A 26,410-nucleotide genomic window follows, 5' to 3' on the forward strand; every position below is an offset into this window, starting at 1 on the left:
TAAGGTTGATCTAAAATACAGAGATTATCCTGGATTATTCAAGTAGGCTCAATGTAATCTCATGATTCTTTAAAGCATAGATATGTGACACAAGAGAAAGAAAGATTTGAAGTGTGAGAAGGATTTGCCACCCATTGCTGGCTTGAAAATAGAAGGGAGCATGTGGACAACGTGAAAAGAATTTTGTCAGCAGGTTGAATAAATTGACTCTTCCCCAGAGCTTCCAGTAAAAAATGCAGCTCTGTTGGCAATTTGATTTTAGCCCTGTGAACCTGTGAACCTTAAGCAGAAAACTTAGTTGAGCCACATTGTGCCAAGACTTTTGAACTTTGGAAATCGGTAGATATTAAATGGATATTGTGCTAAGCAGCTAAGTTTGTAGTAATTTGCTACTGTAGAGATAGGAAAGTAGCACAACATAGTTGGTTTACAGCTTTTGACCAGTAGTACACTACGAGTTAATTTTAGAAGATTCAAATTCGGATTTATTTTCTTCAAGAAGAAAGGATAATGCATATATCTTGATTGATATTTTAAGCCATTGAAGACCAAAAGTATCTTAATAATATCCCCCCCAAAAACAAGTAGAATATCAATGTAATGTTATGTATTTTGGAGGATTCCAAAAATACTGAATTAAAAATTTCATATTCTCAATTTATTTGCCAATTGTTTGATGTTAAAATATGGATTCTGATAGTTCAATCTTATGTCCTGAATTTAAATTTCCTCTTCCTATTTTAAAATATAGGTTTTATGTGACCAGTACATTTTAGAAATCTCAATTGAATGTTTTCAAGGGACTAATTCAAATAAACATTGGAATCTACTTTCAAAATTCAATGTGTTTACCTACACAATGCAAAATAATTAAATATTTGAAGCAGATATATTTTTACTAAATTTTTCATGAGATAACCAAATATCATTTTATTAAGATAGATGGATTATAAACTAAGATTGTTTCCTGGAAGGTAGCATGAATTTAGTCTTAAGATGAAATTTATAATTAAATATATATTATTATATTCTATTTGGTTCTCTTCTTTTGGACAGATTTGAAAGAAAATAAATTCATATATATATGAAATCTTACAGCTGGTAGGGATGTTAGAGACCATCTTACCTAATTTCCTAACTAAACAAATGAAGAAACTGACCTTTAGGGAGAAAAAACAATTTTCGCAGATTATATAACTAGTATGCAATTAAACTAAGACAAAACCCCAAGTGAACTGAGTAAAAGTCTAGTATTCTTTCCAAAGATAAATAAAGGTCTTCAAGCATCAATTATTCCTTCAAAAATATCTATTTAATACGGTACTAGTTATTTATTGCTATGAAAAAATTACCACAAATTTAGAAACTTAGGTCAACACACATTAATTATGTCAGCTTTTGTGGGTCAAAACTCTGGGCATGGTTTAGCTTGGTCCTTGGCTTCACGGTGTCTCATAAGACTGTAATCAATGTATTAACAAAGCTACAGTCCCATCTGAAGGATCAACTGGGGAAGGACAATTTCCAAGTTCATTTACATGATTGTTGGCAAGATTCAGTTCTTCAAAACCTGTTGAATCAGGGCCTCAATGCTTTCTGACTGTTGGCTGGAAGCCATTCTCAGTTCCTTGCCACATGAGTCTCACTAATATATAGCTGGTTTCATCAAACTTAACAAGAGAGAGAATCATCTAGTAAAACAGAGATAATCTTATGTAGACTAATCATGGAAGTCACATGTTATTGGTTAGCAGCAAATGCATTGGCCAGCCCATATTCAAGGGGAGAAGATGACATAAGCATATGAATACCAGAAAGTGGAGGTCACGGGCAGGCCATCTTGAGTCAGCCTGGCCTGCCATAAATCACAAATATTTTATTTACATACTTATATTCTTATCAGGAGATACATGTAGGCAACCTATATATGTATATACATATATGTATATACACACACCCAAATATGTATAGGCAAATATGTATATGTATAGGCAACCTATATATGTATATACATGTATGTATATACACATGTATATATACATACATGTATATACACACACCCAAATATGTTTCCTTTTTATTTTATTTATGTATATATACATTATGTTAAGAACATAGGAAATACATAAGAAATTATCTTTGCATAATGGGTAATTTGGGGGAAAACAAAATAAGATTGAAAAGGTATTCATTATAGTGTATGATAATTAAGTTAGAAACAAAGATAACCTATTGTATTTGAGAGGTATGACCAGAGTTAAGTAAAATCTCCCTCTGAAGACTTTGATTGCCAGAGGCACTCCCGTGAAACACAGCACATTTTATAATCTGTTTCAAGCACAGCATTTCCAAGAGCAGCAACTCTCTGTTCCTCCCTGGTACATGTGTAGGACCTCATATTATTGTGAAAACTAGCCTATTCCTATAGTTCTTTAAAAATAACAAAGACAGGGAAGAAGTAGAAGAAGAGATGATGGCAAGAGAAGTAAGTGGAGTAAGCCAAGTCCAGGCCAGCCTGTCGAACTGTCTGGAAAATGATGATCTTCAGATATGTGTGTATTTGATGAAGTAGGGGCGGTTACTACTTATTGATCACTTTCAGAAGACTTTCTGTTGTTCTCACTGGTTTCTGTATATGTATATCTCCCTCCATATGTCTTAAAATACATTTTGAAATCATCCTCAGAGATTAATATGAATAATATTATGCAATTTACTGTAATGGGGAAATGGGTTAGTCATTTTGCTTCTACTGCTTCTACTTCTGCCTTATTAGTTGCACCATGTTTGGCAAATGGTTTTTCATTCCTAGATTTCTCATCTGTAAAATGAGTATAATATAGTAGTTCTTGCTATACATCAAACTCTAAGTTCTAGGAAAACTCTAATGAGCTCTAGGAATGAATCCTCAGGATATGAGGATTTAATATTAGAAATTCCAATGTACTTCTTTTGCAGTGTACAAATTCTTTTGTTCACATTATTTTACTTATCCTCACAGCTTCCTTAAAGGAAAAAATAGCTCCAGTGGTAATTTTTTTTTAATGAGGAAAACTGAGGAACAGAGAAATGAAGCAGTTGGCAGTTCTTTAATGAATGAGTTGAAATTTGTCATATCCTAACTCCAAAAATGAATAGTATGTTAATATGTTTATTGGATAATGTGATTTCCCTACTTTGGCATTAGACATTTTGATTCTAGTACAGTCACTAATGGGCAAGGCTAATTCCCAAGTGAATTAAATATACTGATGTCTTTCTTTTGACTAGACCATCTTATTTTTTATTTGAAAAAATCATAAATTAAATATCCTCCTAAATAGAACTGGGTGATTGGAATACAGGCGTGACAATACATTTTGCTTTATCATTCCTTAGTGAGCTCCTCAATCCAAATGTCAGTTAAATTCTTAAAAAAAAAAAAAAAGGAAAAAAGAAACAACAACAGGAAAAGTATTTCGACATAAAATTTAAGAACACCTACCCATTTGATAAAAATGAATAGCAGTTGAATGTTGCTTTAGTTTCACGGTATTTACCCTGTTATATCCACATCATTGTTGAGTTCTTACCCATTTTAATGTGGGGTAAACTTACTTGTTTCAAATATGAAGCTCACTGACAAATGTCTAAAAGAGGTAAGGAAAATTTTGTTATTTTTATACTTAAAACCATTGATAAAAATGAGTTTGTTTTAGATGTGGCCTTGAAGAAGATTATCTTTGCTCATTTACAAATTATTATGGCATTAAAGGTAGATCTGAATTTCATATATTTTAATTCCATGGTGTGAAGTTAAGGTTAAATCAAGAGCTACTTACAAGTGGGTAGGTGTCATTTAATGTAACAAAAATTACAATTTCACACACAAAAAAGTATAAGCAAGAAAAATTTGGCAAATTTTTCAAGTTTTGTCAAGTTTATTTTAAACACGTTTACATATGCAATCTGTTTATTGTACAGTGAAACATGTACTGTTCTCTCTTCTTGATCAAACGTGCTAATTCAGTAAACATTTATTTTGTGTTTTCCCTGAAAAAATCACTGTGCTAGACATGATGATGCCACAAAAATGAATAACATAGTTCCTATCCTCAAGTTGCTCTGTCTGGTAAGGAAGAGCGATGTGTGAACAATCATTTGTAATACAAGATATATAATGGGGAGAAGCAGATGTGCTTTAATAAAAATTGAGGCAAACTGAAGCTCAGATGAAGGAAAGATTAATTCCAATGGCCGTGCCCTTTGTTGCATATGCACTGAGCGCAAAGAAATTTATATATGCGGAAAACACAGCAACCATAAAAAATGAAGCCTGGAGATGTTTGACATGTAGAAAATGCATGAGACATTCAAGAAAAAGAAAGTAGTCTAGTGGAGGAAGAAACTTTTGGAAAGGTGCTATGAGAGGAGAGATAGGAGGAAACCAGCTCTGGGTGCCTGGGTGGCTCAGTTGGTTAAGCGACTGCCTTCGGCTCAGGTCATGATCCTGGAGTCCTGAGATCGAGTCCCACATCGGGCTCCCTGCTCGGCAGGGAGTCTTTTTCTCCCTCTGACCCTCTTCCCTCTCGTGCTCTCTATCTCTCATTCTCTCTCTCTCGAATAAATAAATACAATCTTTAAAAAAAAAAAAGGATGAAACCCGATCTTGCAGGATTTTAAACGCTATCCTAACCTTTTTTATCCTGCTAATCTTCAGAGCTCCAGCAACTCGCTCTGAGCCCACGCCATGCTAAGCTCTCTGGAAGAGTTCGTTAGGTGAACATTGATGAATTGTGTGAGTCTGAGGTGTTGCTGGCATCTCAGGGGAACTTCCTCTGTAGCCAGAAACTAATAAATATTTGGTGTGAGGTTTTGGAATTATGTTGATTTAAAGTCATTTGCAGAGAGCTGATGGTTTCAGTCACAGAAATCTATGAATCTGCTGTAGGAAAGAGCACTAGCCAGCAAAGGAAATTTAAAAATGGTTTAAAAGAAGTAGAAGAACATCCCCAATTGAATATAGTTACAGAAGCCACAGAGACATTGGGAATTTGTGGAGTAATTGGGTGAGTTTTGTATAAGAGTTTTATGTCTAAGCAACTTTGGAAAACAGTGCATAGAATAATCTCCCTCTTTGAAGATTTTCAATAGACTCTAGCTTTGAGAAATTTCATAGTGAAAAAAACTGATTTAACTTTGTTTCCAAATTTCTTTGATCATAGGAATATCTTTATACTTTTAACATAGTAGCATCATCTTCCTGCAAAGTTTCTGAGAAACAGTGCTTTGGGAAGTTTGGTTCATTCAATTAAATGCAGTACCACTGATGATTTTGGTTTTGTAAGCATCAGACATTATCATTTTCATTCTTCTCTTCGTGGGACCTCATAATTTCATCTTGCATTAGTCTCAAATTATTGCTTAACGTACTAAAGCAAAAAAACTTGATTATAATATTTTCATAAAATTTTTCAACATGAGTGACAATAAAGCCTATCCGTTACATTGACAAATGACGTGAGAGAGTCACATGGCAGTAGACTTATCGTGGTGTCTATTGATTATGTGTGGTCCCATAGAATAAATCATGTCCAGTGTGTAGCATCTATATAAACAATTCCCCACAAATGTGTGCTGTATTATTATTGCTTTTTGTAAAATAATTGAAAAGTTTCACAAACTGATTAGTTCACATTTCTAGTTCCTTCCTCCCAAATGCATAGAATATCATATTAAGAATGTGTGTGTGTAGAATATATATATGCATGTATGTTGTGATTAACATATTTTCTAATTTAAAGCCCTTTCTGTTCACTAGGATATATGTAAGGGTTTTAAAAGTGATTAGAATTATTATTTCAGACTTAAGATAAGCAGGAGCTAATATTGCATTTTCTGCTCTCTTTCCATCTCCTTTAAAGTCAAGTCGTTAGAGCCTGAGTGTTTCTGAGGTATCCTTTAATGGATTTTATTGTTTCATTTCTCTTAGTCACTACCCGTGCAAGTGATTTCACCTTTATACCCCTAAGAGTTATTTTTTAAAAATACTATGTTTAGTTTCTTGAATGACTTTTAAGATATTTGTGTTGTGGAACAAAAAGATTATATCCTTTTAAAAAGGCTCTTTGGTATGGGCTTGCCTTTCACTGAACATGCCTGTATATACATCCCTTGTGTATTTCAAATGGCTCCTTATTGATATGCTAATCTGGTAGCTACCTAAAAGGTAATGTTTTCATGTACAAATTAAGAAAGTGTCCAACTTGTAAGTGAGCTACCTTTTTTTAAGTACTCTAACATGTCACTTCATAGACAATATAAAAATTAGATAATAATAGTCACAAGTATGTATATCAGGGGCGCTATTTTTTCCATTGTTTTTCTTTTCTTTCTTTTTTAAATTGTTCTTAGCAACCAATGAAAGATGAAATGCTGTATTGCTAAATAAACAAAAATAATCCAACTTGTCTTTAACTCTGTATAGAAGAGAGGAAAGCCAAGGCGGAAGAGAAGATTAAAAAGGAAGTGAAAGGTGGGAAACAAGAGAAAGTGAAGCCAAGAGCTGGAAAAGTCAAAGAAGTACAGAAAACACCACCTAAGCCCAAAGACAAGGAGGGGAAAGAGACTGCGGCTGTGTCCAAGCATGAACAGAAAGGTAAACATTCAGAGGAGGTGGCCAGAGGTCCTAAGAGAACATTGGGCAAGAAGCAGATACAGTGAAATTAAAAACTCAAAAAGACCGAGATCAGACTTCAAATGGGAGAAAAAGACTTGTATAAGCAAATATATCTGAAAGGAAATGCAATAAGTGGGAATTAAAATTCGTTTATGGAAGACTAAAATGTATTCACGTATCTTAAAGATGCATTTTGAAATTTTTAAAAGAGGATTTGAGTTAGTTATCTGAAGTTATTTGAAGGTTGAAGATGAATGTTAAATTCTTGAGACACAGGATTTCTTTTTTTTAATTTTTTATTGTTATGTTAATCACATACATTACATTACATCATTAGTTTTCGATGTAGTGTTCTATAATTCATTGTTTAATCACATACATTACATTACATCATTAGTTTTCGATGTAGTGTTCTATAATTCATTGTTTGTGCATAACACCCAGAGCTCCACGCAGAATGTGCCCTCTTCAATACCCATCACCAGGCTAACCCATCCCCCCACCCCCCTCCCCTCTAGAACCCTCAGTTTGTTTTTCAGAGTCCATCGTCTCTCATGGTTCGCCTCCCCCTCTGATTTACTCCCCCCATTCTTCCCCTCCTGCTATCTTCTTCTTCTTCTTTTTTTTCTTAACATATATTGCATTATTTGTTTCAGAGGTACATATCTGTGATTCAACAGTCTTGCACAATTTACAGCTCTCACCATACATGGGATTTCTATTAAGAGGTAGAAAAGCAATTTTATGTTTTCTACTCTTTGGAGAACAGCAGACCAGGGAAAATGACAATTTTCAAGGAGTTTTTTAGGGGGCGTATGTTCAAATCATATAGAATAAGTATCATAAAAACTATCCATACATTCCTGTTGTCTTCAAGAGCACATAGCTTAGAATATACATTGAATTATTAAATTTGGTTAATTTAATGGGCGGGAAGTTATAGGAAAAAGAACTCTCAAGTTTCTTTGCTAGCTTCCACTGACTGAATTGATGACTTTAGGAATCTCCGTACCTGACCCTGTGCAGCAATTCAGTAAAAGTGATGTCAAACTTACATCCCTACTTCACAGAAATAGAGCACTTAAATGGAGGTGGAATATAAACCTGAAATTCTTTATGGAAAGGTGCTATGGAAACATAAAAGGAGAGAATTTTCAGAAGACAGCCAGGGGCTTGTCCTACATCCCTGCCCCTTTTGGAATCTGTTCTTCCTAAAGTCCATTCCCTGCGCTATGCTGCTACACAGTCCTAAGGCTTTCCATACAGAATATGGGATCTACTCTGGAGGGACTATTCCTACAAATGTTTTAGGGGTGTTGCAAAATGAAACTTTCCTTTACTCTGGTAGTTTTGAATAGTTATATTTGAGGACTAAAATTAAGGAATGGTTTCTATGAGATTTTCACTAAAAATTTTGAAAACTTTATTACTGAGTAAGCTATTTGGACAGTGAAAATAGTTTTCACCATTATAAGACACAAGATATGAAATTTGCAATCCACACTTTCTTTCTTTTAGATTCCACCTAGAAGTGAGATCATGTGGTGTTTGCCTTCGCAATCGTCTCTTATTTTTTGTCTTTGAATCACTTTTTCCTTTGAATTCACAAGTAATATTTATAAATTTTGTTTTATTTGACAAAAGACATATATTTTTTGAAAATATATTTTGAAAAGGAAAGGAAAGAAGAAAGAAAAAAACTTCTGTCTCTCTTTTCTTGTGACCCACAAAATTTTGAAATAAATGAAAATCACCTAAATTTAAAATTCTGTGGATCACTGACAAAAAAGAGTGGGATTAAAACTTTGGAGCCCTAAAACCTTTCTTCAATTTTAAAAATGATTATATTGCCTTGAAAAAATTAAAAATATTGGCTATTACCTCTCTTAAAACTATATGTTATTTCTGAAATATTTTGGGTAGAAAACAAAACTATAGTAAGTAAAGAGAAAATATTTTGAATGGACTATTTTACTGTGATAGAAAACAGGAAAATTAATCTTCTGACTCACTGATATATCTATTTAAAATGATTATCAAGGTGTTAAGATACTCTGCATTTTAGATTGCTCTTTAAAGGTGAAAATAATCACATGAAACCAGCTGAAACGTACTAACATATTTTTATTTTTTGTCCATAAATACAGTATATAAAAATTCATGCCATGTATATATGGGAGTATCAAAATACTTATCTAGCAACTAGGAACATGAATAAACTTTTTGATGCCCATTTTTAGTATCTTGGGTTTTTTTGTGGGGGGGAGGCACAGTTCATTGACATAAAACATCACTGGAACATTTTAAAATAATATTTATTTTCTAGGCCACATATATTGTATTTCATTCATATCAGTAATCAGAATTCTTAAAGATAGCATTCTATTACCATTTTCATTTTCAATCTACAGTTTTCATTTCCACATAAAGAGCTATTTATCTGTTAAAAAGACATTCGAATATCACTTAAAGTTAGAAACAAAAGCACAAATGTGATTTTTATCAGCTAAGTAAATGCATTGGCTAAAGTAAGGCTCCCTATTAAGACAGCTACCTTCAATTAAATAACTGTATCATTAGGTAAATAATCAAAACTTTACTTCTAATTCCTGGTCAGACACATAAGTATATTATTTTTTTTAATTAAGCAAAGATTCAAGAATATTTATTTATACAAAAATGAAATCACATTATGGTTTTGACTAAACATGATAAAGATGTAGTGTTTTTTAAATAACCTATTTGTGAGGTGGCTCTGATTTTGAGACTTTTGTATTGATGATTTACTAAAATAGTTGCGTAAATTCTCCTTTGAGCAAGGGATTATTTATTTGCTTAGCTTAAGTTAATCTTAACGAATTTGAGTCCTTTTCAAATAGATTTCTAAATAGTTCTTTGTAGATAAATAAGGCCTACAGGTCTTTCACTGGAAACAGATTTTTACATGGAGCACATACACTTCTTGGCAATTTTTAAATTATATAGCATACATGAAAATATGTTCACATGTAATTACTCTTAATATTATATATTTATAAACAATCTATTTCCACAAAAAGCATTGGGAATCAGATGCACAGGTATGCACATGCTTACCATAAACTTATATACACACTTATATACCACGTAATCTAGCTTTTATGGACCAATCTTAATCTATTTAAAGTAGGGTAAGAAAGGTTGGCAGGACCAGGCATTGCTCTCTGATTTTCTGTGGTCTGTGGCGAATCTATGCGGAAGGGAAAAAAACCAAACCTCACTGCTATGCTCATTCTTTCTTTTCTTCTCCCTCCACTGCCTCCTCCTCTGCCTCTTTCACCTCTTCCTCTTCTTCCTTCTCCTCTTCCTCCTTCTTCAGCTTCTTCTTTTCAACAACTATCTCAGAATTTTGGCAGGCAGAGAGAGTAGAGCTAATATGAATTTACTGTAGAGCAGCAGACTACACATGCCCCATGCTCATAATTCTGTTGATATTCTGCACCCAGAATGCATTTTCCCTCAGCTGCCACTCCACAGGGGACATGGACAAGGCAGCAGCTGAATGGCATCCATCCCTGCTCCTTGAAGAGGAGAGAAATGGTCAGCATGTGTTATTCATAGAAGATGTTCATTTGGGGAAAAAAAAATTAAGAAGTGGTGACCAAATATGAAATGATATGAATGATTATCACAAAACTATGAAGGTTAGCATAATAAAACAGTTCATATTTTCTTTAGGAAAATTTTTCTAGTTTAATGTTTGAGTTGCATTTAAAGAAGCATTTCTATGAAATGAATCTTCCAAATCAGGAAGGCTTGGTTTTGCTTTATCCTTAGACAGGTGAAGCAGACCCACTGGGCATTGCCCAACATATACTTGCCTAGAATTCTTGCACATTGTTAAGGTCAACACTCAGGACACATGGAAATGGGCATCTAATTTAAAATATTTGAAAATTCTTAATTTAAAATATTGTAAAAATACTCTCATTTTCCTATTGGTGCCATGAGAATGCAACATCATAACGTCACTCAAATAAAACAGAAACATCCTAAGAATTGTAACCCAAACAATTTTCTAGATTAAAAAACTAAATATTTTTTGAATTAATAAAGGATTTTCTTTCTTAAATTGAAGGCAAATAGGATTATTGGTGCATTAATTAAATGAATAACTTGTGGAGCCAGAAAATATTGGTATAATAAATACATTTTACCTTGGTAATAATCTAACATAGAGGCTAAAGAGTTTCATTACACTGTCAGAATTCAGTTAAAGAAAAACCTCCGAAACATGAAGATTTTAGTTAATTCAATATACTATTCCGCATGTTATGTGCATAAATATGCCATCACAATTTGGGGCAGAGAGCATTATTTCATTTTGGGGGATTGCCCAAACCCTTCAAATTCCAAGTAGTCCCTGCATTCTCAACCTCTCACACACACAGGCTCTGTGTTGCTGCTGCTGAAAGCTATAGTGTCACTAGGAATCATGGTGAAAGAAACAAAAAACTGAGGGATTTTAGATCAATGATTCTGAAAGATAGTTTAATTAGACCTTCTGAAGAGTCTGTTAAAAATGCATATTCTAGGATTTAGACCCATGGAAGCATAATACATTCCCCATCTTTTTGGTATTTGAATTGCCCTTTGAAACTACTTCTGGATTGTAGGAAGGACAAATCTAAAAAGAATATAGTCACTTAAAGTACTGAAACAAAGGGGAAAGCTTAAAAATTTCAGGAAGTCTTCCCTTGCTCAACCTCAAATTTGCCATGTAGGGGAAATATACTTTTTCATTTTGCTGCATCTTTGATCCAAATCTCCTAGTCTAGAATTTTGCTCAGGAAAACAGTTAGGTCCAGAAAAGAGAAAATGCTCTTTATGTTAATCTTAATTCTCTCCTGTGCCTTAGGGTTCCTGTGTCCTGGTTTTAGAAATCCTGGCTGTTACCTAGTATATCCAGGAACAAATAGATTCCTGGACTTGAACTGAGGACTAGCCTCCCTCCAACTTCCCACTTCATCTGTGGGAAAATGTGCTGTAATTCAAGAAGCAACACACATGCAAATTCTTGAAACTTCATAAGTTTTGGCTTACTCATATTTAGGGACTAATGAAAAGGATTATATTTTAACATTTACTTCAATAACTACATTTATTTTTTCAAAGGCCTGGCAGAGTTTCATAATAAAATGGATTACTCTAAAAATACTGTTAATACTTTAAAAAGAATAACATTTATAAAAATCATTGTATGTGTGTTTATTATATAGTAACAAGTTTTATTATTTCACATGTTTGATAGATATAATTTAAGGGTGTGTCATGTTGTGTAAATTGAATAAAGAGGTCCTAAAGCTGCCTTTGGATTTGTTAGATTAATAAAATGCCTATTTAGAAACATTAAAATGTAAATCATCTTGAACAAGATTAATTTCATAATATGCAAGCTTTAAAGATCTGGTAAAAACTTATGGAATAATTCACCAACTGAAATTTGGGTTGGAATGACCTCCGCAGAATCTAAAGTTATGTGAGAATTTAAAGTTCACTGCGATGTCTTTAACTTAGAGGGGAAAGGAAAAAAAAAAAGAACTCTGAAATAATTTGACCAAGTTTGCCCAAAATGTTCAAATCCTTTTTTTTTAACTTTTTCCATAGACCATAGACTAGTCAAGATCATAAGATATCTTAAGTGAAGAGTACTCAGTTAATTAGCTTAACAATGATATCATGTGATGCTGAAAGTCTGCACATACTCTTCTAATTGAACAGCATTTCCATGCAGAAACCCTAACACATTGCAAAGGAGTTAGCCTCCCTGCTTGCCTTTTCAAGAAAAAGTCCTCAGCTCCATTTAGACAATTAGCAGAAGGGCTTCGAATGAATAATTGGTAAATGTTCCAACTTGGAAATAATTTCCTCTTGTACAACTTCTGTTTGATTATTGGAAGTGTATATATGAACAATGAGAAAAATTGCTTTAATATGATGACTTTTATAATGAATTTGATGAAAAATGTTTTGATTAAGAAAAAACAACTGTATGATATTACCCTGAACTAGTCTGTTTCAGTTTTTTAAGGTTATTCTTTTTGTATGGAATAAATCAAGCCTTATATTTTTGAGCATTTTTAAATTACATTTAAACCTTATATTTATTATGTTTTTCTTCCCCTGTGTGTTCATATGAGTGCAAATTATTTCTTCACAGAGAATACTATAGTAAGTAAAATAGAATTGTGCTATTTTGTTTGTTTTGTTAAGCCATTTCTCCTTAGGAAAAAAAAAGGTGTTGATGACATTTTTTCATTGCTCTTTTTCTTTCTACTCTGTCAGATCAGTATGCATTCTGTCGATATATGATTGACATGTTTGTCCATGGGGATTTAAAACCAGGTATTCCAAACAATTTTTGTACTTGTCTGTTTTAATAGTCTTCGTTTCTAAGATTGTTGGCTTTTTTATGTACTAAACTGTATTTTCATTTAAAAAAATTGCATATTGCATGTGTAGGTCTAGAATAAAACCAATAAAAAATAGAAGTAATAACTGGCATTAGGGCCTTTAATTTTACTGTCTATTACTGCATGGCCTATTGCAAATGAAGTCGGTTGAAAGCTAAAAAAATGCTAATATCTTTATATACAAAAAATGCTAATATCTTTAATAATATCTTGGAGTGAAGAGGCGAATCATCTTATTTTATTTCTGGTAAACTTATAAGCCCTATAACAATAAAAGTATTCTTTTTTTAATAGTGAAAAATATTCATATTAAATCCATCACAATTCAAATACTTAATTTGTTTCAAAAAATTTTTTTTCTCTCTCACATGAGTGAGGGTTAGCCACTCCAGAGATCTACTATTGATGGAGATAGTCAACCTTGGAGTTAATAGTCAACATAATGGAGAAATATTTTTACTGAAAGCAATTTATCTATCATATCTCTTTTATTATTGCCCAGTGTAACAAGGGATTCTTTACTAATATCTTAATTAATAATGAATAACTTGATTGCTTGTACTAGGTCTTTTGCAGATTTAAAGACTGATAGTACTATGTTGTTTGGGGAAACAATTCTAAGAAGATGGTATTGTTAAAGAAGGAGCTAATTTACATTAGAATAATTGAGGCTGATTGTTTAAAGCAAACTATACTTTGGCTTTAAGCTATTTTTATGGAAATCTCTCCAAAATGTATAATTACATTTATGCACCTATTGGCAAATGGGCATATCATATTTAAAACAAGTATATAACACATCTAGGTCCTAGAAAATTTGAAGATCATGAGAATTTTGCCTCTCTAGAAAATTTCGTTAATTCTAGTAACTTATTCAATTTCCACCCCTCCTCCTCTTCTTCATTTTCTTAATCTTTTTACTCTTCTTTTTTTACTCTCTTACTGAGTTAGAAACTGAAACGAGAGGGAAAACCCTGAAAAATATGGTGACTCACTTGGGTGATGACTCACTTGGTAAAAATGATTGTTAACGTATGTGTATAGTATCATAGTAAAATTAGATGGAAACATTAAGGAAAGTAGTTTAGTATGGTGAAAAGAGAGGCCTTTAGATGTACATCCAGATATAATCCTTGACCCCAACCTTTTCAGGCATTGGCCCTTCAGCAAATCATTGAACTCCACATGATCATCAGTGTCTTTACATTGAGGTCACAGTAACAACCTTGCAAATTTGTTGACAAAGCATCTAAGTAGATGCACAAAATACTATTAAAACTTTATTCTTTAAATCATTCAATATAGCACAGCCTGTCTGGGTGAACACCCCACATGAAAGAAACAACATTGATGACTCTCAGTCTATATACATCATTAAGTCAATTTTAGTTAACAGATTTGCTGACCAATTTAACTGTGATGGTTTAAGAAATTTATATTCTAGGGCGCCTGGGTGGCTCAGATGGTTAAGCATCTGCCTTCAGCTCAGGTCATGATCCCAGGCTCCTGGGATCGAGTCCCGCATCGGGCTCCCTGCTCCTTGGGAGCCTGCTTCTCCCTCTGCTTCTCTCTCTCTCTCTCTCTCTCTCCCTTTGTCTCTCATGAATAAATAAATAAAATCTTTAAAAAAAAAGAAAGTTATATTCTACACATATTTTGCTTTGAAGAGATCAATTGTTTACTTACATGGAATATGAATCTATATTCTAATGAGCATGAGCTTTTAAATTCCCTTGTTTGAGGAAAATATTGTGCTCTTTGTGCCCCCCAAATTATTCATATAGCTACTAATTGATCATAAGATACAAGTTCTAAGAAACTCACAGGACAGAGAGAACCGTACATTGTCAAAGTCAGTGGGGGATGCTAAGAGTTTAATAGTCACAAAGCTAATGATTTCTGTCCAAAAATTCAACAACAGATCAAGATCAGAAGGAACAGTGAAACCATCTCTGCACGAGTTAAGGATAATTCTGCTATTAACCGTACAGGGAGAGCTCTTCTAAAGTCCTATGTGAACATTTTTTAAGTAGCATGAGTTCGGTCCTGTAGCATTATCCAATATTCTAACTCCTGGAAATCATTCCCAAGTGCTATAAGATTAGATTTCTTAATATCATTTATTACCTTTTTAATTGCCTTCCTAATTTATTTCATCTACCTATAATCATGATTTTGCTGGCTTATTGCTATAATGTCTAAGAAATTAAAGAATACGTAATCAGTATTTCAGCATTTCAGGGGGTGGGAGGAGAAGGGAAACCTGTATAGTAAGCCTATTGTTTCATGTAACAAATTCTATGAAACTTCATAGGTGTACAAGAAAGAATATTTATATTACCTTTCTTGGTGAGACAATACGTAAGATGGAGTAAGAAAGCACTAAATATGGTCTGCGTTTTGAAAAATAAGGACTGAGACACAAGATTTACTTGGGCAATTAATTTAGAGAAAATGCAAGTGGTAAGACTTTAACTCTGACTGACAATTAGAGAATAAAACAATTCCTGCCAAGTTTATTGTTCTGCATGTATCCAGTATTTATAAAACATTTGTGCTTCCATCTGTTTCTGTTTGGGATTAGTAGAACACCTGTTATTGTTTAGCTAAAGTTCATTATTAATTATTGGTAATGAGTTTTTTAAACTATAATTTGATTTTTCCCTTTGGGATAAAGTACTTCCCTTATAAAATGTTGCTACACTCTCAAAAGTAGCCCAAATCACAGTTGAGATTTGGAAAACCTTATTAATGAAATGTATTGACACCATGACATAAGTCCCAAGTTTTGCTTTTTTATCCCATTAAATAAAATACTTCTAACAAAGATAGTCTTAACATTTTTTTTTTAGCTAAGATATACCTAAAAATGAACTGAACTGCCCTTTTTGAAACTCTGTAGTGAATATGCACTATCTTATGGTCAGTAACACTCCCCACCTCGATTACAGGGACCATCTTAATAACCAGCATAGACTGTAAGGATCATATCATTTCGTTGTATCTAATTAAAGTGTTCCTGTACTGGGGCACCTGGGTGGCTCAGCCATTAAGCGTCTGCCTTCGGCTCAGGTCATGATCCCAGGGTCCTGGGATCGAGCCCCACATCGGGCTCCCTGCTCGGCGGGAAGCCTGCTTCTCCCTCTCCCACTCTTCCTGCTTGTGTTCCTGCTCTCACTAATTCTCTCTCTGTCAAATAAATAAAGAAAATCTTAAAAAAAAAAATAAAATAAATAAAATGTTCCTGTTCTGACTCACTCTACATTAAGTTGAAAAATTAAGAAAATTCTATTTAAACCTAGAAAGTGAGTATATGCTACTAAGGCTGGCCCCATGGGCAATTGGAGTAGATGTACACATACAATGTATAATTTTAGGGGTACTATGGATACTGAAGTGTTCCCTTCTCTAGAAATACTGTCTCTGCTGCTCTTAAATGATCTAACAACCCTGCTCTTAGATCTCTTGATTGTGTACATGGTCAATGTTATAGAACACGTTTTGAATAGTCCCTAACCTGTCTTAGGGAGGAGAGGAGGAGGAAAAGAGAGAGAGAGAGCAGAGAAGGGAGGGAGATGGATCCTGTTCTAAGGTGGCTGTCCTGGAGCTGGTGACGCACACTTTTTAGGGTTAAAGTAGTCTGGTTGTCATTTTCTTATGAGAGAATTATGAAAACTGGTCAATGCAGACATTAGTAGCTACATAGAGACTCAAATTTAGGGTGTTTCCTATTTTTTTTTTTTTTGGTTTTGCTTTTAGAAATTGATAGTACTGATGGGGAAGACAAATGACTTTAGATTTATTTATCTTTATCAACCTTCTAGTAACTCCAATTTCCTTTTCAATACTTTGCTGCTAAGCACATTTTTCTTAAGTGCTAACCATACCCATAATTTCATTCATTTATGTAGACTCTAAAAAAACCATCATGATCTTGTTAGGCATTTTCACATTTCCTCTTCATCAAGTTCCTCCAGGCCAAATGGACTGCATGTATTGCTGGGCGAAGTCAACTGAGTTAAGCAAGGGGTAAATTTCAATAAGGAAAAAAAATCACATAGCTCACAGACGCATTTATATTTACCACAGTTAAGGGAATCAGTCCTTCCAGTACAGGAACCAGGCCTTGTATACTTTTGCTTAGTCATTTTAACACTTTCTTCACCTTTTCATCTCTGTATAAAAAAAAAATCATAATCATAAAGCCATTATGATTAAAGTTCAATACAAGTTAAAGTTTATCCCTTAGGAGTTATTCCAAACATTGAAATTCCAGCTGCTGTCTGACTTTTGCTTGAGCCAAGAATTTACGTCAAGGTAATTTATTCCACTTTCTGTGTCATTTACTCTCTTAAAATTGAAGGTATTCACCTATCCCAAATCTTCTCTGACTATAATAAGGTATTCTTTGGCAGCTTGTATTCTAATTCTATGGGTTTTAAGTCCACAGCCAGAAAGAGCCTCAAGGAATAAGTTAGTACTCTCATTTTATTAAGAGCCTTTTCTTGAACTTCAGTTGTGCCTGTGTTTTTGGTTTGATCCCGCTGAGAAGAGGTCAAATGTAATTGCATTATAGTCACTGTTATTTAATGGTTTAATCTAATGTATTTCAGGGCTCAATTGGCTATAATGGAAAAGACTAGGTAAGATTCAGCCTTGCTTCACTTTTCTCTAAAAAATACTGTTCCATGAAAACATACTCACTTTAGTTCCAAACGTCTAATTATTTTCACAAAGTAAAAGCTTTGGGAGTTTTTATGTTAACTCCATAAATATTTGTTGAATCCCCTCAGCAAGCTGGTAGTCCAGAAAAGAGATAAGACATGGCATAAATAACTTTATAACCAAGGATAAGTTGATAATGATGCAACAGAGGCTTAGAAAATGTACATGCTAATCTCAGTATACTAGGAACAATAGTTATCTCCACTTACCACTTGGACCTCTTAATGTTCTTTAATATTTTAAATCATTTAAAAAAGGGTTTATAGAAGTAAGAATAAAGGGAGACTGAAAATTGTGATAAGAACTTAAACATAGCAAAGCTAAAAGTTTATTTCATCAGTTTTCTGATTTTGAAGGTGTATCTACTCCAAATTGGAAACATCTTCAGAAAGGAACTAACTGCTCATCAATTACCATGTATAAACCTGCAATATATGCATCTAATAGATACTAATTCCAGATTTCAAACACATCTTTAATAGGTTCTAGCATAATATTACTTTTGGTTCTTTTAGAATTTGCATCATCAAAACGCAGCAGGCGAGTTTTTGAAATCTTTGAGGCTCATAATTTCATCGAAAAACCAATATCATCTCCATCCCATAGCTGTGAGACATTTTTTAGGTTAATAAACATTATTTATTATTTAGAATGATAAATCCAATGACTTTTTATTTATACATTATTGATTTCATTCTGATACCTGCCTTTACCTTTCTTTAGCATTTGTCCACTTAAAAACTACAAATTTTGGCACATAGATTTTTATAAAAGATGAAAAGATACCCTTCTAAGAAAATGAGATAGACTAGGTTCTTGCCACAAAAGATTGCATGATAAAGTCCTTCTGGTTGGAGGATTGGATGAGAATACCATATTTCCTTTTTGTCCTTTGAAATGAGTTTTTCACTCATTGATTCTTGAGAAAATTCATTGTTATTTGAATATTCACGGTCTGAGATTTCATTTGAATGATCAATTTCAATTTCACCTTAATCATTAAAGTTTAGCATAGTGTTATCTCTCTTTTTGCATTTGTCTTCTGATTCATCTAATAACTGAACTATCTTCCTCTGTCAGTTTTCTTCTCTTTGCAGTTATAGATGAAAAATAGAACTTTTAAATTCTAAACTGTGTTCAGTGAAACTAAAAGTAGACCATAAGAATGTTTCTAGACTTCTTTTATATCTTCTCAAGTGATGATGCACTACTTTAGTCACAACAATAAGAAAACTGAATGATGATGATGTAATGATGGTTTATTTTGCAATTGCATCATCCTTCTAGGCAACTCTATAATTTTTCTATTCTTTCTTATTATGTTAGTCATTGGTAGCATTGTTGGGAATAATTGATGAGTAATAATGAAATAATTCCTAAGTTGATGAAATAGAAATGTTCAAGATAGGGGAAAAAAACATTCCATCATGTGTCCTGGATTTTTAAATTTGTCCAGTGGTGCCACATAATAATTACACATGAGTTTAAAAAATAATTTTATAATTTTATTTATAAAAATAAATTTTATTTATAATTTTATTCTGTTTAAAAAATAAGTAATTTTTTCCTCTGTTCCTTGGAAGACCTATAAGAAAAAATAAGACAAGAGAGATCAGTCTCCACAAGTAGTTACAATTGTTCAAAACTAAACCAAACCAAAACTCAAAAACTATGATTAGCTTCAATAGACCCTGATAGCACACTGAGAATCAATGGTGAGAACATAAATGTGAAGGTCACGCAAGCCAGGATTTAAATACTTTCCTTGTGTTTAAAAATTTTTTTTGAATCTCAGTTTTTTATTAAAATGTATTTCTTAAGGCTTTTAAGATGATGAAAAAAGAAAGTATATGCACATGTCCTCTCCCCATATGTTTTTGCTTTCTCTTTTATTACGGAAATTTACTGCAAAAAAGATAATGCTTCTAGTGTGAAAAATCGGAGAAGATCTTACAGAAGAAAAAAAGTTGAAATGGGTCTTGAGACATTGGTAGACTCTGTCTATATGAATTTAAAGATAAAGATATAAAGACTGAAGGGATAACACTTCCGGCACAGAATCACACTATCTTGAAATGTTCTTTTGTGACTGACTACCAGCTGTTGAGTATTTATTCTCCGCTAGTTTCTTAAAATAATCTTATTTAATCTTTATAAAACCTTGGGAGGACTATATCATCATACTTGTTTTGCAGAACAGAGAATTGAGGTAGAGAGAATTTAAGGGTTTTGTCCAAGTCAAACACAGTGCAGACAGGGGATTCAAACCCAGCCTAACTAATTCTAAAGCCCAAAGCTCCCTGCTTTTTTAGGCATAGATGGGGAACTGCAAGGGGTTCACTTTGGTTGACACTCAGGGAACCTAGAAAGAGAAACAGAATTGTAAACATTTGTGCAAGAAGGTTTGGAGGGAATAGAATTGGAAAGACCAGTTAGAATGTGTCCAAGGAGAAGTGAAGATTGATCTTGGTAGATGTGATTAAGGGAATTAAGATGATTTTAGAGATATCACAGAGGTAGAATCATGGTATTTATTATCACAAATACCAAAGGAGAGGAAAGTAAGATTTTTCAGAGGTTACTGGCCTGAAAAACCACGGGGAGTGGGCGGGTTGGGAAAGGAGATTTGGAACCCATTTTCTATTCTTAAAGCCACAGATAGTATTCAGTTGTAAAAGGGGAATATGTGAAGATTCCCATCCAAACATCATTTGTTAAGCACCTGCTAAATACCAAGACTCATACCAACGTACTCTCATACACTTTACTCATTAAATTCTCACAGCAACATCCGAAGTTATCTGTAGTTAGATAACCAAGTGTGGAGTTTCGGGGAGAGGTCAATGGTGGAAATGAGGTTGCCAAAAGAGTGAATGAAATAAGTCGCCGTACAAATAACTGAATACCTTCTGCATGTTCGGCAGTCCTAGACCAAGCACAGTAGGGGATGTAAGAACACTAAAGGATGATCTCTAACTTCAACAAGTGGAGCGGATGAGTATTTGAAAGAGAAAAAACTAATAAATGATAGAAAAAGGTTAAAGTTGGGAGTTAGATTGCATAATACCAACACTAAATGTTACAAGTTTCAGAGAGACATCTGTGATTCCTGATGTCAGAGAAGAAAACAGATATCTAGAACTTGAAAAATGGATAGTATTTGATATGAATGGAAGAGAAAACAAACAGGGTTGTGACATGGCAGTGCCTGTGACATTGATGTGTTTGTATGACAATGAGGATATCAGCCTGACAACAAGATAAATGAAGATGAGAAAACATCAGCAAGAAGTGCTAAGTTTGTGGTGACATTACAGATGCTCGGTCAATCAGGCAAAGCTGAAACTTGGTGTGGAAGAGAGTATGAAAAATTTTAGGTAGAACAATGACATGAAACCAGCGTTTCAGACTGTGTGATCAGGCAGCATCTGCTTAAGGGATTGGAAATGGGATAAAGTTTATGACCTATTGCTAAAGCTGATGAACCTAAAACATGGTTTTAAAGGAAGAAAGGACTTAAATTTACTAAGTCATTGTTCCTATAGGTGGTGATGAGAACTGTGTATAAGTAACTTAAGAAATTAATATTGCAACTCACAAGGTTATAAACCATTTTGACAAAATTCACACATGTGGTAGAAACTTAAATGAAGTTTAAATATAAATGGGAAGAGTGAAGTATGTGTGACTATTTACTAAAAACACAGTGGCATAAGAGAAGTGCTAGAACTGACCTGTTCATAACCTAGAAAGGAGCAATACTTTCTTTTCCTTTGGCTGATTCTTGTTGTTTTGCATTATTTTATTTTGATTCTTCAGAGGTAGCCATCCAGCCATCCAATGCATGGACATTTCAGGCAGTGAAATCAGGCGGTTAGGCACAGAGACTCCAGAGCCAGACTGCATGGCTTCAATTCTAGGCGCTGCCACTTGCTTGAAATACGACTTCGTCAAATTAATCAATCTCTTTAGGCCTTCATTTCCTCCTCTGTCAAATGAGGCTGATAAGATTGTGGCAGAATACATTAGCAGATGGTCAAAGTGCACTTAAGGGGCCATGGCTCTCTGAGTGTCGGCTCTTCGTTAGTCAATGAGCACAGACCTATGAGTTGTTACAAGCAAAATTTTGTTAGGGAGAGGAAAACATTTTTTCAGATCCACATCAACACATAACATAAAGCACCAATTTTGCCCATTGTAGCCATCTGGTGTCTTTTGGCCTTAGTTCTACTATCTACATCATGTAGGCAATAATATATAATTTACAGTGTTCTGGTGAGGATCGTATGAAAAATCTTACATTATATGCATAGAATGAGTTTGATTTAAGTGTATTTTAGATGAGTTCTAAGGACTATGCTAGATTCTATAGATACAGCACTGAACAAATATGCATGGTGCTTACTTCTTCTTTAACGTGGGATAATAGACATTACTTTTTAGGGTTAACTTACCGATTAATTCATGCATTGACACAAACATTGAAAAGACTACCTGACTATGACAAGCATAAAAAGCACTATTTAAGTGTATAGTGGTGGTGGGGGTGGTGCTTGTGTCCAAATATAGCAAAATTGTGATTTTCTACTCACCACTCCTGGTATCTTTCTGATTTAATGATCATATATCATTATCATTCTCTCCCTAGCAAGTCTTTCTTTTCTGCCTTATATATACCTTTAAGAAACATTTGCTTTTAAATCCCCACTGTCTCATACTTTGCCAGCTCCATGATATGTTTATTGAATTGAATTCATGATGCCTAATATTTATCTCAATGAAAAAAATTACTGATGATCATCGCAGAGCAGCCCTTTTTATTCATTCCTAGAAATAATCTTGTTATTTAAAAAGATGACAGGTTTCTAAGCATTGCAAATAGGGCCCGTGCAAAGATTCTTAAAGGAGTTATTGGTAGTATCTCTAGAGAGAGAGGCTCAGAATTAACAAAGACTGGTTTGCGGCATGCATCTGTAAACTGTAAAGCAGCATAAAGAATTAGAACGAAGTGGTAAAAGAAAAGGGGAGAAATCCTACACTTAATTACAGACGTGCATAGTTCCTGGACTTGACATACCCCCATGAGGGTTGCCTCTGATTATCTGAAGTCAGTGGAAGCCATTCAAGATAAATGTATTAGATTTTCATATTTGTCACAATCAATCCACGAAACATTCTCATCACTATAAATAGCTGGTATGTGCCCAGAAATAGATCCGAGTACTTCTGAGTGGCTGTGATGCTTTTAATGCTGCTGTGCTCTCTCCGGCAGCTTCATTGGGATAAAGGGGCTGGAGGCTTTGGGAGAAAGCTAGTAAATAAAAAGACAGCTGTCCTCCTAATACCAAGTGTTAGGACTTCACTTCTGTGTCCATTTAAAGAGAAGAAAATGAAGGCCAGTTTCGTTTTTCTCACATTCTCCCTACCCTTTTGAATGCGGGGCTAGATTTTAGAGGATTATCTTTGCTGTGAGGGAACTTTGAAATTCAAGTATCGTTTTGGTCTAGCCTTGTCACTGTTAATGGCATGGACTTGCTGTCAGACAAAAATAAATTCCTCCTCAGGTAACCTACTGAGACTATTCAAAGCATGTTCTAAAACAGTCTGAAAAAGGAACAAATAATACAGAGTCATTTGAATTGCTGCATGAAAAGCAAGGAAAATTAAGGCTTAATCAGAGAATTATCAAACTAATTAGGTGTTATTTATTAATGTGTCATGTCTTGTAATAATCTTATCTGTCAGTTCATAGGCAAGAGTGCAGATTAAAAAAACATTTCAGTAATTATGTGAATATATTCCCCTCCTGCTATTCTAAGGTTCACTTGGGTGGCCCAGTAGACAAAGAATGGAGAATATGTGACTTTCTAACCATTCAGATGAATATGTAGTTCATTTTTTTAAAGATTTTATTTATTTATTTGACAGAGAGAGAGAGACAGTGAGAGAGGGAACACACGTAGGGGGGAGCGGGAGAGGGAGAAGCAGGCTTCCCTCTTGAGCAGGGAGCCTGATGTGGGACTCGATCCCGGGACCCTGGGATCATGATCTGAGGCAAAGGCAGGGGCTTAACCAACTGAGCCACCCAGGCTCCCCGAATATGTAGTTCTTCACACTTTTCTAAAGCAGGTCTTAATTTAAACATGGAAATAATAAGTATGCCCTATACTATTTTGATATAACTAATTGTGAACTACAAAGTTTGATATAACTGCTTTCAGAGGAACCTGGATGACGAACAAATATTCCTCATCCATAGCTTTTTTTTCTGTACCAGGATGTTTGTGCAAGATGAAAACAATGATGAATTTTGCAATATTCACATTAATGTTACCAATTTCAAATTTTGATGTTCAACAGTTGCTCAGCATTTTCGGATCAGTTCTATGACAGCCCTTCTAGTCTCTAGTGTATTTTATGTTTGGGTTTTCTAAAATATTCTGTTAAGACAAAATAGTACTATTCTTACCACATAGTAGTAATAACTAAACCACACTTGAAAATAATATATTTTGCCTATTTACATACTCATCAATATCCCAGTTGATATGCTCAAAGTCATTCTATTAATCAATCTCTCAATAGTTACTACATCCCTGATTTTAAATAGTTACTAATTCTGTGGTTTTAGTAAATAGTTACTAAATCAATACTAGTGGTCATAACATGAGTCTCAAAGCAGAAGGAGATAACAATCTAGTCAGATTATTACAAGGAAAGCAAATAACAGTATAAAGCAGTTAGGGGAGAAAAATGGGAGAAGATACTAATTAAGTACTAAATCATATCTGCAGATTATACTCAATATAAATGTCTAAAGATGAGAGGGCCACAGAGGTTACGAGAGGTTTCCTAAAGGTGTAGTCCTGATATTTCTTCAATGCTCACCTTCAGCCTCATTGTGATTATTATTATTGATTGTTTATAATGAATTTATTACTTATTTTTATTTAGGTAGTAAACTTTTTCACTCTAAGAGGGGTAGAATAGTCATATAATTACATGTACTCTTTATTAAAAATACCAAGTAAGAAATCAATACAGGGTAAAAACTGAACAAAGTAATATCTCATCATATGGATGGTATCTACATCACTGTGCATCCTTTCAAATTAGACCTCGTTATACTTTAGTGTCTATCCTTTGTCATTCAAACTTATTTATATTACATCTCTTAAATCCCCACTACTCTATCTTATTCAATATTTCTGCTTCGTGTTTGACATGGAACTTTCCTGAAAGAAAAACTGTCACCTACAAATCACTTTCTATTGTAACCATCACAGTATTTAGGTAATGACGTGTGTTCAGTGGCTAAGACTTGTTTCTAATAATTAGAATCTCTTACAGAAAATGAGAGAAAATAGGTATACAAAAAGGATTGATATTGTCATATTGAAACATCATGTGAAAAACAACCTGACAATTTAATACTCTTTTATAAAACAGTTGCATAAGATATAAATGGTTTCCATTTTCCATTATTCATGATGGGGTTATAGTAATGATGATTTTCTCCCAGAAGGAATATTATTTTTTTGTATAATTATAGATAGCCTCCTGGCAGACACTGGATAAGCAGTGCGTATTGTTTTAAATGACAAAATAGTATCAATTATACACAATTTAAAACAGGAAGAGAAGTTGGATGACTTCCAAATGTGTCATTCAAGGGAGAATATATTTGTGAATTTAATTGTGGTGTTAAGCCTATTAAATGGTAATTATTAAGATGTTATCATTTATCCTTAATCTATCCAGTGCAAGTATTGAAATACTTAAGTTTATGTTATATGCCTGTAGCTGAAAAGTTGTGGAGTTTTATCATCTTTTCTAAAGCACCCAGTAGAGAATTCTCTGCTAAAACAAAACGATAAATCCTTTGTCTCCTCCTGAGATAAATTCCAAAACCAGAAGGTCTATTTTTAATTGGCTCTACGATTCGTCCTTAGGCTTTTCATATCTCTTCGAATTGCTTGTGAACATGGAACATTTGCATGTGTCAGAGACAATTAACAAAAAAAAAGAGAGAGAGAGATGAAAGAAATTTTCCCACAGGTAGAGACAAAGAATAGGACAGTTGCAACATCCCTTCCCTTTGCCAAGTCCTGTGTGGTGTAGAAATAGCTAAACAGGGTGGTTGAAAAGTGCCAAATTGATTTTATTTTATATGAATGAGATCCCTGTATCAAAGAAAAGCAACACTGCTTTTTTCAAATGCCATGCAATAGCTTAAAAAAGTATCTCCCTGCATTTGAGGATAAGGAGAAAGGCAAGTCACAAAGAGCCTTGGTTAACATGGCTTACCTAGAGCTGAAGGAAAACTCAGTCATACACATACTTTCCTGCAGCTACCTACCCTTTAAGGATTTTTGAGGATGATCAGAGATGATGATGTTGACAAGGTTGATGAAGACAGTGTAAAGATTTACCCCTTACCAAATCCTAATGGTATGTCAGGCAAGGGGCTGTGCTAAAGTCTGGACATGGATCACCTCATTGGGTTCTTATCAAAACCCAGGAGCTGGGTTACAATTTTCCCATCTCATAGATTAGGGAATTGAACCAAGAGGAA

At 33.9% G+C, this 26,410-nt stretch overlaps 1 protein-coding gene and 2 long non-coding RNA genes across 8 annotated transcripts in view; 1 reads left to right on the forward strand and 2 right to left on the reverse strand.

The window, feature by feature from the left end:
• TRDN (triadin) overlaps positions 1 to 26,410 on the forward strand; it is a 360,457-nt gene that overhangs the window by 106,656 nt on the left and 227,391 nt on the right. Inside the window, exons 8-9 of the mRNA XM_027601775.1 lie at positions 6,467 to 6,637; positions 12,983 to 13,042. Coding sequence (XP_027457576.1) covers positions 6,467 to 6,637; positions 12,983 to 13,042 — 231 coding nt within the window. The remainder of the gene's footprint in view (positions 1 to 6,466; positions 6,638 to 12,982; positions 13,043 to 26,410) is intronic.
• LOC113926624 lies at positions 8,765 to 19,319 on the reverse strand. The gene is made up of 2 exons (XR_003521375.1): positions 17,195 to 19,319; positions 8,765 to 10,218 (listed from the first exon to the last, which is right to left on the reverse strand). It is a non-coding gene; the product is annotated as an uncharacterized LOC113926624 (long non-coding RNA).
• The window catches only part of LOC113926623, a 38,995-nt gene continuing 31,911 nt past the window's right edge, over positions 19,327 to 26,410 (reverse strand). For 5 of the 6 annotated variants that reach the window (XR_003521372.1, XR_003521371.1, XR_003521373.1 and 2 more), the window contains one exon: positions 19,327 to 21,937. This is a non-coding gene — a long non-coding RNA (uncharacterized LOC113926623). The remainder of the gene's footprint in view (positions 21,938 to 26,410) is intronic. The other variant, XR_003521374.1, reaches the window with a different exon arrangement.

Source organism: Zalophus californianus, chromosome 7, assembly GCF_009762305.2.
Source record: "Zalophus californianus isolate mZalCal1 chromosome 7, mZalCal1.pri.v2, whole genome shotgun sequence".
Classification (NCBI taxonomy): Eukaryota; Metazoa; Chordata; class Mammalia; order Carnivora; family Otariidae; genus Zalophus; species Zalophus californianus.